General features: G+C 31.9%; 1 protein-coding gene across 7 annotated transcripts in view; it reads left to right on the top strand.

Annotated features, from left to right (window-relative positions):
* Positions 1-18,028, top strand: part of ATP9B (ATPase phospholipid transporting 9B (putative)) — a 481,309-nt gene that overhangs the window by 46,534 nt on the left and 416,747 nt on the right. For 6 of the 7 annotated variants that reach the window (XR_011965979.1, XM_072604052.1, XM_072604050.1 and 3 more), the window contains exons 3-4: positions 12,038-12,188; positions 15,486-15,599. Coding sequence is in view for 6 of the 7 variants with exons in the window: in XM_072604052.1 (XP_072460153.1) it covers positions 12,038-12,188; positions 15,486-15,599 (265 nt within the window). In the remaining variant the exon portion in view is untranslated. The remainder of the gene's footprint in view (positions 1-12,037; positions 12,189-15,485; positions 15,600-18,028) is intronic. The other variant, XM_072604054.1, reaches the window with a different exon arrangement.

The following is an 18,028-nucleotide window of genomic DNA, read 5'->3' as shown; positions in this document are numbered from 1 at the left end:
CAGAAGTAAAATGGACAATTTTGATTATGTAAAATAACATTTTCGTGCAAACAAAACCATATGCACTTGAAATTGGAAGAGACATAGGTAACTGAGAAAAATCTTTGCAGCAGATTGGTCTTATGTGCACGACTAGGAATCTTCAAAATAAACAAGAAGAAATACAAGTTATCAATGACTGTATAAAAAAAGGCACCAAATCACTAATAATAAATGAAATACACATTAAAAGAGCTCTCAAATTCTACCACATAACTCATCAGATTGGCAAATTGATAAAAAAGGGAAAATGAAAATTCTTGAGTGGGCCTATAGAAGGACAGGCACATTAATGTACAATATTGCTAAAACTGTGTGTTGATCTAACGATTCTGGAGAATAATTTGGCACAATGCTCCTTCATCCTGAAAAAACTTTTATATATTATTTTAAGGTTTATACAAGACTTTACATTTATTCTCATTTGTTTTTCACACCACCCTAAGAAGTAGGCCTGTCATTATCCCTATTTTATAGCTTAGGAAACAGACTCACAGAAGTTTGTCCAGCTAGTCAGTGTGAGGGCAAGTCACCAAAATTTGGACACACTTTTACCCAGTGATACTCCTGAACATATACCCTAAAGAAGGAAAGCATTCATATATACAAAAGTATTTATTGTAAAAAAATTTTTGTTGTGTCAAAGAATTATGAACAATGTAAATGCTTTGTTCATCCATTTGGGGAATGGATGAACAAATTGTAGTTTGTGAATTTAATGGAGTATTATTACATTAAAAGAAAATGTTGAAAGGGACAGATTAGGAGAAAGTCCTATGTTTTTGTTTTGAAGTGGTTTACAAACCTAATAGGAGTATTATGTGGCATCCCCCAAAACTTAGATTTAGGATTTATTATATAGAAATAGTCCAGAATGAAAGAGGTGATTGTCTTGTTTTGTGCTTTGTTCAGACCAGATCTGTAAACTTGTATTTGATTCCAGGCATTGAATTTGAGGAAGCATCTTGAATAATCAGATTATGTCCAGAGAATATTGTCCATCATGGGATTCAAAGTCATTGCCATTTAAAGGTTACTTTAGGGAATTGGGAATATTTTGATTGGAAAAGAGAAGATTGAGGAGATATCAGTATCTTCAAATATCTGAAATGTTACGTGAAATAGATATTAGACTTGTACCCTTTTGAGGGTGGGCAAAATAACTTGGTACTGATTCGTAATTGGTGTAACAAGCCAAATTTTGCTTATGTGATTAATGACTTCCTGTTGGTTTTAAGTACAAATTCAATAACCCTTTGTCGGTAATATTACAGAGGTCATTATTGTTCAAGTATAGATGTGACTAGTTTACTCTGAAGTCTCTTCCAACCTTGAGATTCTTATGATTTTTGTGTGATAAGAGTAAACTAGATTACCACATGTTTAGGATGTAATGGGAATAATAAAAATAATACTCTCTATATATTTACATGGTGCTATATAAAATGCTCAGAATGCTTTAACTGAAATTATTTCATTTGCTCTTCAAAATAACCCAGTAAAGTAATTGTTACATACCCATTTTATAGATGATAAATACGCTTAGAGCAGTAAGTGGTTTGCTCATTGTCACATCTCTAACTGGCAAACTGTAATGCTATAATTCTCTTCTCCTCTCTGCAGTCATTTGACTCATTTTTTCAACTTCTACACTGATTACTCTTGAAGCAAACACCCTACTCTTCCTTTCCTTTTTAGAATTTCACTTGGGCTCATTTTAGATGCTTTGCCTCTCATTCATACCAATAATTATAAAATGTGCTTTTTAGATTTGTCCTCAGACTAATGGGACTCAGTTTTGTTGGTGCTTAGTTTTTTGGTGATTAGTTTTGATGGAATTGTTTCAACATACCCTGAAACTAATGGCACTTAATTTTCATGGTAGGTGTGTTGTTTTTTAAATTTAAATTGTTTCCATTGTATATATTGTTTTTCTGGTTCTGCTTACTTCATTTGTATCAGTTCATATATGTGAAATAGTGTTGGTGGGGCAACCATTGAAGACATATACTAAAACGTAAATGGAAAACCCTTCAGGTGATAATTAAAAATCTCACACCTTATAAGAGGCCAGCAAAGATTAACTTGCCTATTGAGTACAGGTTGCACTTCTACCTTTTTTCCTAGTGACTCATTTGTGTAAGACACCAGTAGTAGTTTAGGAAGTATTACAGATTAAGTTGAGACTGGTTGCTGTAAGCTAAGGGTCTGTGGCTAAGGAAACTAGCCCTTGAAGCACAAAGGATCTTTGAATAAGAGGGGCTGGACCTTTCCCACTTCCTGTTCACGGGTGACATACCTTAGAGCTGAGGCTCTCAGGGAGTCAAATAGGAGAGACTCCTCAATAAGGGTTGTAGCCCACTGGCAGAATGACCTGTGTCTAGCCAGACATTAAGAAGAGTGTGATGAGGAGCCAGCTCATCAGCCAAGGAACTTGCCTGACCTAACTAGGTCCAGGAGTGCAGAAGGCATTCATGTACCTCAGTTTGTTTAGTTGTTCTCTAAGTAATAGGCTTCTACTTTGTTTTTAATTTTTTGTTGCCAGAAAAAGTGCAGCTACAATAAACAGTTTGATTTTTGTGAGAACTTCCTTCTTATCAACAACCTCTTTGGAGTAATACCTAGCTGTGGAGTTTATGAGTGAGCTGGTATGGATAGTTTAGTTACTGTATTTGTATAATTGCAATTTACTTTCCACAATGACTGTACCAGTTTATAACTCCATCAACTAGATATCAAATTCTTACAGATTCTTCATACAAAGGTTTTTTTCTCCCAGTTAACTGCTTCCTGTCTTGTCTTAGTTGTATTTTGTTCATGCAAAAACTTTTTTATTTCATGTCATCTCAATTTATATTTTGTAATTTTTCTGTTTCTCTTTTGTCTAAGAATTCATTTCCTCATAACTATTAAATGCATTTTATCTGTTTCTTGTCTTTTTGTAATGATATTATCTTTAATAATCAGATTACATATCTGTTTTGAGTTTCTCATGGTATGTGGTATAAGATGTTGGTTAAAATCTAATTTCTGCTAGACCGCTTTCTCATTTTCCTAGTGATTCTTGTGAAATAGTGTGTTCTTTCGTAGTTCATGTATGTTTTTGTAATTTGTAATTACAACTTTGTAATTTGATTATGTAAATCAAACATTTTGAGACCATTTCAGTGGTATTGCAAATTACAAAATTCATCCATACTAATTAGCAATATTTCTGGATAATAATAACAAAACCCAGGAAATAATAGTAGGAAGAAGGTATGCAGCAGGAGATAATAATTTTAAAACACTTAGCATAGTATCTGGAACATAGTGCTATAGAAATGTTAGTGAGGATGATGATGATGATGATGATGATGATGATGATGGGAAGTCCCATTCCTTATAATTACAGAATGAAAAAAAATCTAAGAGACAGTTTAAGGAATTATATTTAGTACCAGTATAGATAAAATTGCAAAATATTCTTTCAAGAAATACAAAACAATGAACAACTGCATAGTTATTGCTTATGCCAATATAATTATAACAACAATGTTGCTGAAATTAGCTTACAGATTTTGTGTTACACCAGTCAAACTACCAAACTACTTTACAAAACTAGATAAAATTAGCATAATTCATTTGAAGTAATAAGCTAGAGTTTCAAGGGAAATAATTTAGGGAAAATGTAGGCATGTAGGGGGAATAGCACTCTCTGACCTCATACCATATTATAAAACAGTGATCATTAAAAGTATCTATTACTTATTTTTTAAAAAATGGAAAAGGTCAATGAAAAATGACTATGTAATAAAGCATGAGAAATAATTGAACATTGCGAATGTTCAGGAAGCAATGAAATGTATTGTTGATTCCCCCAAATGTTCTTTCCTCTCTCTCTTTTTGTGATACCACCCTCTCTTAGTTCTCCCACATTCCAGACTTTGTCTTCCTGTTCCCTAACTGGGTCTACCTCAAAACTTTCTCTTAGTGTCCCTTTTCTTCTTTCTCTAAATTTTTTATTTTGGTATCTTCCTCGGTTGCCGTAGTTTTAATTATCACCACTACACAAATGACTCTGTGCATACCCAGTTCTAGTCTCTCTTAAGCTCCAACACAGCCTTCCAGATCAGTTGCCTTCTAGACACCTGGAACTGGATATCCAGTAGTCATTTCCAACTCAACTTGTCTAAAACAGAACTCATTCCCTTTTTCCCTGAAACCTGTCTTCCAAACCTCCCTGTTTCTGTCAAGGATACCGCCATTGCATCCTCACAGTTATCCCTTTTCCTTGTCCACATATTCCACATCCAATTAGTTGCCAAATCTTGTTGGCAGAACATCTTTCCATAATATCTTTTGAATCTTCCTTTATTTTACAAGCACCATTGTTGTTCAGATTTCCACTATCTCTAGCATGGAGTATTGCAGTAGTGTTCTATTTTGTTTCTCTACCTCAGATATTTCCTCTTCCCTTCACACAGTTGCAAAAGTGATATTTCTAAAACATAAGTGTAACCATGTCACTCCCTTACTCATTAAACTTAAGTGGCTTCCTGTTACCTCTAGGACTAAATTCAGATCCATCTGTTTGGCATTTAAATTCCATCACAGCCTGGCTCCGATCTAACTTTACAGACATTTATGTGCTTCATGTACTCCCCAGCTCAGCTTAACTAGTCTCCTTGTTGTTCCCCACACTTTTGATTCCATTTCCTGTCTCTGTGCCTTTGCATAGACTATCCCCTGTACCTGGAATGTACTCATTCCTTACTCTTATTTCTTAGAAAATCTAGTTTTCTTCAAAGCTCAACTCATGTTATACCTCTGTGTAAGGCCTCTTCTGAATTCCCTCCTACAGCTAGTGCTTTTTTTCCAAATAATCTTGTATTACTTTTGTTATGTATATGTATTCCATCTCCTGATAGAGTGTAAGTTCCTTGCTAGCCTATGTTCAAGTCCCTGCTTAGAGGCATTACATAAAATGATTATGAGGATATACATATGTGTATGTATGTATGTGTATGGGCATGCATACACACACACACACACACACACACACACACACACATCTGTATCCCCACACATATATATAGTAAGGAACTTTGTAAATCTTAAAGCACCACATAAATATCATCATCATTAAAGTTGACCGAAGGTTAAAAGGTTGGCATTTGTAGTACTTCAAGGAGCGAGGTAGTCTAGGGTACTATTTTGAACATCTTTTAAATAGCTAGTTTTATGTCTGTTTATATACTGGAAGAATAGCATGGAAATATGCGACCACAAATTGAAATTAAGAGTAGATTCCTTAGTATTTTGTTAGTAAGAGATGTGAAAGACAAAGGACTTAGGAATTTGAGATTTTGGAGGTGGAGCAAGTTTGAATTATGGCAAGGTGTAAAGGTTGACTGTGATTCTAGGTGCTTAAACTAGAGGGTGAGTGAAAAGCATTGGAAATGAGGAGGTGGAATTGAGAGTTCAGATCTATTGGGGAGAATGACAAGAAGACAGAATGGAGAGAAGCAGAGCCAGGTACTAAAGCTAAATAGTAAAGTAGTCTTTGAAGATGTGAACATAAAAGGACAGGGTTAGGGTTGTTGTTTTGTTGTTGTTTTGAGTTACTGTGTTAGGATAGTAGACTAGAAGTGTCACTAATGCTTAGCTGTGGGCTTTTATTGGTAACAAATTTATTAGTTAGTGATGAGTTTCTTAAATGGTAGGTTTTCGTTTGTTCTTCTTAGATCAAATATAAGCCATATCCCTTGACAAATTCTTATCCCAACCGCAAAATTTAGAAGTTTGTATTGGTAAGTATATTACTTTTGAAAACTTTTGACATATTATATATAGGGCTGTCTTGAGCTATCTTCAGAATGTAGTTGTCATCAGGAATATGTTTTCCCACTTTTAAAGAATTGACAGAACTCCACTAAACAGATTATATAAATTTATTAAAGGATGCAAGTTATCTGCAAGTTTCAATCATGTAGAAAAATCCAATTAAATAGCATTGCAAAATCCAAGAAGTGTGAGAAGTTAAAAACCACTAAAAATGAAAAACCCAATATTTCTAGAACCAAAATGTACATTTAACAAAATGGCCTGTATTTTCCTTTGGGCAATTTATGTAATTTAAATTTTGAGTACTGAACGTGTTTTATAGGCATAAGTATTAGATTGTTCATGTCAGCACCCATAAAATTTTTTCTGTCTGGTAGACAACATAGGAGAATAATAGGTAGAAAAATATTATTTTTTCAGAAGAAATATTTTTTAGAGGAGGATAAATTTTAGGAGGGATCTTTTTTGTATTTTAGGCTATTTAACTTTGAAGAATTATAATGTCCATTTCAGTATAAGTGTTTTGTTTTCTATTCATTGTAGATTTTGTGGTAATAGAGAACATTTTACTATTTGAACTATAATGAAGCAATAACATGTTAATTTGCAGAAAACTGTTTATTTTTATTTTCATAATTCTGCACAGTATAGAATTTGCAGATCCTTATGCTTTCTTGTGATCATTTTTCTTTAACTTTGAATTTTCCTTCAAGCTTGTGAAATTGTAATGCACATAGATCAATACTTTGGAGTTCTTTGGTCTAGATTGATTTCTTTCTCATGAGATTTACATTCCACTTGTTATCAAAAAACACTTTGTCTCTATGAAAATGGTGCAATTGAATGGCATTTCCATATGAAGTGAAGGGGATATCAAATGCTTGGATTAATCTGGGCTCCAAAATGGCCTGTATACTTTCAATTAATCTGCACATTTGTTATGCAGAAGCATGGGAAAATGCTGATCTTTTAAGAATGACACGACTACTGTGTTGCTTTTGCCCTAGTTACCAAGCTACACTTGAATGCAATAATTACAGTATATTGGGATTTGGAGGAATTTATTTCAGTGTTTAGGGGAATGTAGTTTTTTGGCCAATTAAAATTTATTAAATAATTAGAGACCTTTTGGTATTCATTTTCTTTTAGTTTAGTTTTCTCTTTGGATGATTCTCTTTTGGGGAAAAGATTTATCTTATTGTATATCAAGAACAAGAGTAATATTGCAGTCTTGGGCATACTTTAAATTTGAGGGGCAAGAGAACTTGCAAATGATTTATGACCCTGGAAAATATTTAGGATATTGTAGAATCTGGTTTAGATTGTTATATAGAACTTGCCGCTCTTCTCTTTAGCACTCTGCCATATTATGAATTTTCCATTCCTTCTCTCTATTTTGTTGGTTCTTTTCCATTTGTCTTATGAACATTGTTTGGGACTCATGATATTCTCTGGTGATTTAATTTTTCTTCTTTGCTATGCATCATGCTACAAGTCACAAATATTTCCCTGTCCGTATGTATTCTCGTTAACCAGTGTTCTTACCTATACCTTCCATTTTAATCTCTGACCTCTTCTCTGTGATGATACTTTCTCATTCTGCAAACTCGTGAGTTCTTATGAAGCTCCAAGATCACTGAATTCTTCAACTATTAAAATATATTTAAACATTACATGAAATAGCATATGATTTGATTACATGTCATATATATGTGTTAGAGGAATTATGTTCTGTTCATCTTCTAAAAATTAGCACAGTAACAGAACTGTTACATATTGCAAGATTAGGACTTTTTCCTTTTATCTGAAATGTAGGAATTGAAAAATAAATTGCTAAATTATTGAATTTATGTATTTAAAAACCTTGATACTTAATTTTGGCAAGTACAGGAATTCTGTGTCAACTAGGCTTTAGCTTCATGTAAACACTAACATTGGTGCATGTGTTAAAGTTTTTAATTGTCATTGATGTTTACAGCATAGGCCATGTTATACAGACATTATGGCTTTTCATCCATAATGTCATTTGTGAGAACTGCCTTGTCTGGCATCAGCTGGGAGTCATTAATCACTTAAATACTTTCAAAAATTAGTATTTCTTAAGTTTCATATTATTTTTAAAATCCAAAAGTGCTTATCTATTTCACTTAGAATCTGAGCTTTAAAACATAATTATCTGATTAGGAAATTGCTGCCCTTGAGTATTCTGTGGAACAGAATATTGTATGTCTGAAATATTCTCCAGGAGTTTTTTAAAATGCATTTAACATTTTAATAAAATAAATGACGTATAAAACCTGTGTTGCATTTGTAGTATTCATATAGTAAGTACACTTTGAAAATAACCTTTTGTGTTGAAATTAGGTAGCAAAAGGATTACTTAACTTCCAAAAGCAAGTGAAACTATATTGTATCAGGAGTCAGGAGATGTGGGTTCTAATCCTCATTTTTTCATTAAACTAACAAGCATTTTCACTTAACCTCTGTTGGTCTGTTTTCTCATTTACAAGCAGTTCAACTAGATGATTTCTAATGTCCTTGCTAAATGTGAAATTTTGTGTTCTGTGGTTAGGATTTTAAAGTGGTTATTAAGTTTTCTATGACTAAAACAGAATTCCATGGTAAAGCAAAAATATACTTTTTACTATAGTGGCATCCTAGTTCTTTTCTGAATTTCCACATTTTGTTAAGTACTTTACTACTTCAGCACGTAGTTGATTATTAACATTTGTCCTTTTCACTGTTTTCCTTCCAAAGTCTGAATGAAGAGATGATGCACTTCTATTAAGCTTTTTTCTTTTTAATGTGAACCAGTTAGAACTCAGAAAAATATAGAAAAAATGTAGAAAAAAATATAGTTCTCTTAGAAGAACTGAAAAAGGGCTGTTTACAGATATTTAGCTATTCTGGAAGAATACATTTAAAATATGCATTTTTGCATTTGTGTACTAGGGAAAAGATTAAATCACAAAGAGGAGGGTTCTAGTAGGAAAATACACTTGAGTATAAATGTGAGAGCAAGGGTAAGAGTAGTCATACAGTTTTGAACTTAGCAAATTTTAAGTAAAATTGAGTAATTTTTAACTTGTCACTGCATATTCCCCAGCCTCAATTTACTAATGTTAAAAGTACTTGTTTTATATTTTCTTAGTCATTTCATACTAAAATATTTTTGAGAGATGGAATTGTATACAATTTAAAGTGTGATATTGTTTATGTACAAACACGATACTGAATGCTTTGAGTTATTACTCTTAAAGTAATGGTGGGTATCTGAGCAAGCTACATTGGTTTCTCAAGATTCTTCTGGTGACTAATGGCATACATATGTTCATAGATTGTTCAAAATAGAGGTATAGTCTGTGGCCTCTTATTTATTCCATGTCATCCTAAAACTTATTTCCAGGGAGAAAAAATTCATCCTGAAGTACATAGATGAATTTTCTCATCTCAGAGTTAAAATATTCAGTTAAGTCTTTAAAGTACTATATTGATTTCAACATAGGATGTAAATATGGCATGTGAAAAACTATACGGGCAGGGTTGATGGCAAGATGATTATGGGGTGAAATTTTTTTGGTGCATGAATTATTGACTTTTAGCAATTGGATCATTAGCATAGCCTGATCCTAGAGCACAGATTCCAAAGTTGAGTAGTGGCTTTGCAACTCCAAAGCATGACTTTTAGAGGTCCTATTTGTAGGGTGTAACACAGTCTAGGGAGATGGCAAGGAGATAGTACGGTGTAGCATGGATCCATTTGATCATAGTTTTAGAAAAAATGTGATCAATACTATAGAGCTTTTATAATCTTGCAATTAAAAGACAGGCTAACTTTTGTTCTGCTATCAGTTGTTTGCCTGGGTATCATCTTTATGTCTGAAACTTTATCATCTTTATGTCTGAATCTTTGTGAAAATTAGCCTTGTTATAATGGAATTTTACTGTACTTGAAAATGTATATGCAAAACCTGAGAGTCAAGTAGAGAAACTTATGTACTAAACTGATTAACATTTAAGACAAATGAATTGCAAGAATCATATGTCAAAGAAACGAGAGCCACAAAACCAATTACAACTGGATGATTTTAAAGTAAACCAGTTGGAAAAAAAAAAACAGATTTTAGCCATATTATGGTCTAAAAGTTTGCTTACTTCATAACTAGTCTCCCCTTTTGAAAATTCTGCCTTTTCCCCCCTCTGATTTCATTAGGAACTTCATTCAATTAACCAACTACTATGTTTTTTATTAAACACCTACTCTGTGTTAAAGCAGTATGCTATGCCCTGGTAGACACAAAGAATGAAACAATCTCTTCTGTATTCTCAAGGAGCTTATATTCTAAGAAGAATAAACAAAATAAGTGCAGTTAATTTTTTCTGGTTGAGTATTTAGCTGCTTAGTCACTGTGTACTTAATTGTGGTATTATATTCAAAAAGTGATATTTTAGGTGTTATCTTGGGTTGTTACATAATCCTGTGGAATTGGGTGTGAAAATTAGGTTAAAAAAAAGGTAAAAGCAACTCCATAATGATAATGTAAAATACCTGGGAAGTAATCTTACTCTTATCTGGTCTACCTTGAATTCAGTGTAACAATATTTCTTTTGAAGCACTGTGTTATGTGTTTGTGTATATTATGTCTAGAAAATTTTTTAAAAGACTGTAATTTGCATATTAAAATGAGTGCTGTTATCTTACAAAATTTTGTGTGTGTATTTCTTTCAGTGGGGCCATTATTGCTCCAAAATTGTTTTGAAAAAAATTTTTAGAGCCTATATTAGTCTTTGAATAGTTTCAAAAAAATCTTTGTTATTTGGAGAATATATTTATTTTTGGAAATAATCAAGAGTATTTTAAAAATGAGGCCACTATAAAGTAATGAAATTTTTTTTTTTTTTTGCTATGGCTTATAAACTGACTCTAAAGTTAATTTGTAAAGGAAAGTTCTAAGTCTTTTTTTGTGAGGTCAAATCTGTATATACAGATACAAGGTGCTGATGAAATATAGTTTGAGAATAGAAAAATTCTTGTAAGAATGTCTCAGTAGAAAATAGTTTGAGCATATAATTTTTGTATATTTGTGCAAATATCAACATAATTAAAATAAAATTATGTTTTTTGAGGTCTCCATGAAAGAGATGTTTCATGAAATTATTAGTTGTTGGTAAATCAAGATTTTATTTCAAATAACTGCTTTACATGGATGTTTAAATCCCTGAATATTTCTGAGACAAATTCATCAGCTTCCTTTGAGAAACAGGACAAATAAATGGAATCTTATAGGAAATTATGTATACCTAACTTTCATTTCTAATGTAATTTTAAATTCTTATCTTAGTTGGCCTATACAGGTGATGGACTAAAAACATTTTCCCACAGTCTCCTAAGGTAATTTAAAGTATCTTCATTGTGGGCATACTTTATACTTAATTGTTAAATAGTGTTCAGGTTAGTGGAGGGGACTTGTCTTTCTGGGAATCCTGGTATGTTAGTCACCTGTTTGCTTGATTATTCCTGAAGGTGAATGAAATCTGTTAGAGCAAGTAAAAGTGTTGAATTAAATTACTCCTTGCATAGAAGAGAATTAGTTAACACTGCATCAGTATTTTCTCTTCTAGTTCTTTTTGTCAATAGGACAACAGATCAAATATTACCACCCTCTCAAGTGTTAATTTGAGCCCTGAATAGTAATGGTGCATCACCTAATGTTTCCCCAAAAGTCATTTTCTAAGAAGTGGAAAAAAGTGATTACCTCAGAGAAGAGATGGAGGAATATGCTAGATTAATTGGAATTTGTAGGGGCTTTATCACTGAGTGGTGTATTGAGACTTCCCAATAATCTATAGTTATTCTTCCCCAATACATAAAACATCTAATGCTTCAGTGTATTAATGGTTGAATTTTGTCAATAAGAGAGCCTAGCAGGGAAGATCATTTCCCTGAGGTTCCAGAAGGTATTACGGACTTCTAAAAATGTAAATATCTTCTAGAATTTTGATTGCAGATATAAATTTATGTAATGGAACTTGGTATTTTTAAGTATAACATTTATAATTAGATAAGCTACAAGTGTATTTGCTGAATATTGAAACAACAATTGTAACTTCAAGTACAAATATGTTGAAATTTTTTTGACAGATACAAAATAATAATCTTTGTTCCATTCAGTTGCTGTGACTGGCTCATAAATATTTGCCGAAGAAAGAAGGAACTTAAAGCTCGTACTGTCTGGCTTGGATGTCCTGAAAAGTGTGAAGAAAAATATCCCAAAAATTCTATAAAAAATCAAAAGTACAATATATTTACCTTTATACCTGGGGTAAGACTAGTCATGATTTCTTGAAGGTGGGCTTTTTAAAGGGCTATTAGTTTGCTTTTTATTAAAAACTGCAGAAAATAACCTTTTTCTCTTGGAAATATTAGTAAAAAAAAATGAGAAGGAAATGTACAATTAAAATTGTTTTTATAAGGAATTGATCTGTTTTCAAAAGTATGTTTGGAACAGGCACTGTTAATAGAAAGGAATTTAAAATAAAAATCCTGTCTAGATTTTAATGGATTTTTCGATTTATAGTTCAGATTTAAGCATAGCTATTTTAATATAACTCATTAAATAAGCTTACCAGGTTACCTTTCAAAATAATTAAAATATTGAAAGGATACCAAATAATATTTTGAAAAAGTCCGTATATTCTTACTGTCCACTCTTTTGCATTATTTACAAAGCTACATTTACATGTGTGTAGAATTGTTTTATTATTTTTGTAATTTTTGGGTCCTGTTTGGCAGACAGATTATAAAAGGCATGTTACAGAGTGATTCATATAAGTATATACATATATTCTGAATTTTTAACATCTTGTTTTATTGGTAGATTTGTGCTATTTAGCGATAAAATCTCTTCTTCAATTTAGAGCTGCTTTGTCCTTTACATTTTAATTTAAATAATCACACTACTTTATATTGGGTATTGATTTTCCCCTCCATCCATCCAATAGTTGGCAAATGCTTGATATCTAATATGCTTCTTTATTAAAACACACAAAAACTAATGGCTCCGTAATTAAAAGACTGATCTTTTGTCAGGGCAATAAAATGTCAACTGTCTTTCAGGCAGATAAATATTCTCATCTTTATTGAACGAAGCTACTGTTTTCTCCCTAGGTTTAAATTATTAAATACACACAGATTGCCTAAGCATTGTACATTTTCCTAAAGGTCACAAAGTTCATTAAGTATACAGTAAAGTATTGATTACTGTGGTTAAAAATCTGCAGTGCAGCTTAACGCAGATCAGATTAAATGCATACAGCTTCCTAAGATCAGCCATATTTTGCAAATACCTGTTGATTTGTTTGTGAAGCCTAGTATTGTGTGAATATTTTATTTTTCTTAGAATATTTTCTTTTAAATTAGCCTTTTCCATATAAAATGTAGTATTTTTAAAAATGTAGTTGCACAGTAGTAAGTCTATTCCATTTTAAAAAATAATGGCAAGTTTTGAATTGCTAATAGATATAATTTATGTTGAATGGAATTCAGAAGAAATCAGTGAGGGGTGGGAGAAAGATGCTTATCCTGCTGAGATTAATTTATGAAATAATTTAAAACATTTTAAACCTAAATTGAACATGATTTATTATGACTCTGAACAGGTTGTCAATGTAAGAAAGCTATCTTAGTCAAACAAACAAATGCATAATGATGTAAATAACTTTCCTATGTAAAACAATATATTAGGCTGACTCAACAAAAAGTATTTATATTTAACTGTTGCTTAACTTGCCTAATATTAAACTTTCCATGTAAAGCAATATAAAACATGAAACTATGTTTTGCAAGTTGGCCTGCTGTTTTGTGATTAGGTGAAACTGAATTATGTATTTTTAAAATTCTATTCATTCATAAACATTTTATTTACAGTGATTTCAATAGAATTTAAACTGAAATCTAGCCTTTATGCTGCATTTCAAAGTATTCTAACAATCCCTAAATCTCCCTTTTATACTAAATTTGTTTGTAGATCATAATGTTATTATATATCTTCACTGAAGGTTCATATTTTAGTGGTAGTACAATTCATAAAGTAATTTTCTGTTGAAAATAGACTACAGGCACAAACTATTTGCCTCTGCAGTAACTAAAGGAAAATGCAAGTGAATTGGAATTTTGTATAGTAAGTCATATTTTAGATGTAATGGTGGAGTTGATTACTTAAGAGGAAAATTGAGTCTTGTCCCAAATAAAACTCTTTTGAATAAAGTAATAAATACTGCTGAATTTATCTTGTAATTTTAAAGTATTGTTTTCTTAAAGTGAATAATTTATGCACTTATGACTAGTTCTTGAAATTTCTTTAATATTTTTTAGAAATATAGAAGACTAGGTTGATGTCAGTAAAATTAACTGATTGGAAGTTAAGAGAGCTGGCCTAGGAACTGGAAACTAGGAACTAGGAACACTGGGTTCAGATTTCACCTTTAACACATAGAGTATGATGCTGTCGAGGTTACTAACTTCTCAGTACTACATACCAGTGTTGCCAAATTCAAATAGAAATACAGACCACTAATTCATGGATTCCTCTCAGCCACATATAGATTTAGTTTTAAAATGTAATATTATCTATGTTTTATTGTAATTTATTTTGTTAAATATTTACCAATTACATTTTAATCTGGTTCTGTCCTTGCATGGGAGTCAGTAGATTGTGTATTTGACAACTTTTTAAGACTAAGTCATGGTGGAAATGTGACACTGCATTAGTAAGGAAGGTTCCTCATTGGGACTTCCTGAAAGGTCAGGAAGGAGGTCAGGAGCCTAGGCTTCTAAGTTTAACTCAGGCTCAGCTATATGAACTTAGTCTTAGTTTTTCATTTATTGGTTTTACTTTATAACACTTTTTGTGGCATTTATGGTGTTATTAAAAGTACTTTTAATTCTTTGGAATAAAGGGACAAATACATTCAAAGGGAAATTCCTTATTAAAAAGAAAACTTTAGCCATCAAGAAACCTTAGATATTTTTTACTTAGAAACTAATAAGACACGTAGGAATTTTTCAGCTGTTTCATGGAAGTCCTTTAATATTGGAAATGTATTATACCATTGTATTATAATGACAAGGCCAGATAATCCTTAAATTAAATATTAAGTTTAATAAAATGAAAAATGCATTTTAAATGTAAAGATATTACTCCTCCTTCCACATAGAAGGTTTTTGCTGTCAGATTTATGTTGACTGGCTAATAATATCAGGGAGAAATTAGATCTTTCAGCTTCCTTGGAATGTATTTACGCAAGAATTTTGCTGCATTCAAGAGGAGAAAAATTTGCCATAAAAAGAATATAACTTAATTTCTGGTAGTTATTTTTTCAAATAGAAGTTAATTCTAAAATTTGAATTTATTATTTTTCAATTTATTATAAATTTAGGTATCTATAGGTGATATGGTTCTAGAAAGCTAATGATACAGTTAATAAGCTATTGTTGAATAATGTTCCATATGCATACTTTAACAGATCTCTGAATTTTTTATATTGATTTTTAAAAAATATATTGGAATCATAAGTTTATTCTCTGAGACTTCACATTAATTTTCTCCTTTCTTTTTCAGGTTTTATATGAACAGTTCAAGTTTTTCTTGAATCTCTATTTTCTGGTAGTGTCCTGTTCACAGTTTGTACCAGCGCTGAAAATAGGCTATCTCTACACCTACTGGGCTCCTCTGGTAAAAGAAAAAGTTCAATATAATGTTCAATTTAATTTAATATTTTTTTAAGATTTTGGAATTCAGTTTAATATTTGGTCCTATTAAGATATTAAAAAATATTTGGTACTATTAAGATAGTATGACCAATTAAAAATGTTTCTTGTTAATGTAGTTTATTATATAACTTGTCCAAAGATTTAAAAGGTTTTTTTTTTAATGTAGAAAATTCTTCTAAATTGTATAAGATCTAATATAGTGATATCTTGGTCCTGCAAGATTGCCTGAAGTTTTTAGATATTATACATCTGTGTGAAGGTTACTATTGCAAGTGAAAGACCCTTTTTAGTGACTAAGGAATTTTGAATTAGACATTCTCCATTTGTCCCAAGGGTAGCATGTCAGTCTTGCTTGCCTAATTCCCTCCTGTGCTAATTGAGCTCCTGGGAATGATGTTGAAGGAATTGTGGGGTACGTTCAGTTAGTCTCTCGACATCCTGACAGATAGGCATGTTTTTTCCCCTGGCTGATGGAATGTCAGTCATGATGGTGAACGTTTGAAAGGAATTGATTCTACTGTAGTCCATATTTGCTGATGACTTAGATATGAAGGTTTTGATTTTTTCTTTGAGAGTATTTTAGAGTATTAGAGTATTACTTAGTAAATTTTTCATATAAACTATGTTACCTCTTTTCATCATGTTTTAACTTGCAAGCATCTTTAGTACTATATTACCCTTTCATACTGCTTTTCTCATGAGAAATGAATTTTCTTTTCTCAAAGAAATGAATTGCTTTGTTTCTTGTTTCTAGTTTCAAAATCAGGCAAAAAAATGTAATTGATAAAGAAGGTGAATGGAAGTATGTCTGTAATTAAAGTACAGGGTCCACCCAATAAAATCTTACTCGATTAAGAAATCTGCAGTTTTAAGCTCATGAACTTGTTACCTGTGGTTCGTCATGCTCTGGGAGGGTTGTTAAATTAACTGTATTTCCAGGTAAAAGGAAGATAAGAAGAGGGGATTTGTTTATAGAATAGAAGTCTTATTCTCTTCCTTTTTCTCCAGCCTTTAGTCACTTTTCTGTAGTATGATTCTTGTCTTCTTTATCTGAGTATTCTCAGCCTTATCTTCTCATTTCTTTTTACTTTATCTCACCAAAACTTAGGTTGGTGCTTTTCTGTTTTTACTCCATTCACCTACCTTTACTTAAAATCTCTGGTGGTTCTCCATGTTACTATAAAAACTTACACTGAGTGAGATTTAAGAGTAGCTTTTTTCATATGTATAATAGTTATAAGATCATATTATAAAGAAATCTTTCTATATAATACTGATGCTTGTGGGCAGGAGTTTCTGTGACCATATTAATTCCTCATCTAATAGGGTAGTACCTTATATCAGGTTTCTACTGTAGATAGTCATTAGGTATTAAAGATGAAGTTTCACTTTTGGTTTAGTTAAATCTAGCATGTTTTAGCAAAGTTTCACCATAACTGTAAGTTGATTTCTGTCTTGATTTGCTTATCTTAGTCACCTTTTTTTTGAATACTTTCTGCATATGACACCTCATGCTAGGACCCAGAGGGAGCTAAGAAGCTAAATGAGATATGGTAAGGCTACTTTCAATATATGTACAATTTATGGAAGTAGTCTGGTTTTAGACCTCAACATTTAACTCAAACTGCTCTCTCCAAAATTATCAATGACCTGTTAATTGCCAGATCTAGTGATGTTTTCTCAGTTGTCATTCTTGACTTTCTGCTGTTTTTGACACTGTTGACAACCATCTCTCTTCTCATTGATATTCTCTTCTCTAGATTTTCCTGACATTGTTCACTTGTTTTTCCTCCTGCCTGTGTGGCTGCTATTTCTTAATCTCATTTTGCCTCTTTATTATCTTATTTAATGATTTCATCAGTTCCCATACATTTATTTAGCATCTTTATGCAGATGATTCTCTGTATATGTAGCCCTCGTCTCTCTCTTGACCCATATCATCAGTTGCCTTTAGGACATTTTGAACTGAATGCTCCACAGGTCAGAGGTGTCAAACGTGTGGCCTGCAACCTTCTGAGTGCAGCCTGAACTTTTCAATTCTTAGCTTAGTTCTTGGAACATAGAGAACATTTGATAAATGTTGATTGATTGATCAGTAATGCTTTATAGTTTCAAAAAAATCTTGTGTATATGATTTCATTTGAGTTTCACAGTAATCCTGTGAAATAGTCTATTATTATCCTTGAATTGTAATTACATTGTAATATAAATGTAACTAGGTTAAAATGTAATTGGGAAATAGTTAAGAAAATAAAAATACAGTACAATGTAGATCACGTTAAATTTTAAAACCAAAATCCTCAGGGATCCTTATGTATAGATTAGCAACACCTATCCCTATTTAAGCTTGACACCACTGTCATAAGCATCTCCAACTCAACATGTCTAAAA

This window comes from Notamacropus eugenii, chromosome 4 (genome assembly GCF_028372415.1).
Source record: "Notamacropus eugenii isolate mMacEug1 chromosome 4, mMacEug1.pri_v2, whole genome shotgun sequence".
In the NCBI taxonomy this organism is placed as follows: domain Eukaryota; kingdom Metazoa; phylum Chordata; class Mammalia; order Diprotodontia; family Macropodidae; genus Notamacropus; species Notamacropus eugenii.
This window is presented reverse-complemented; position numbering and strand designations above follow the sequence as displayed.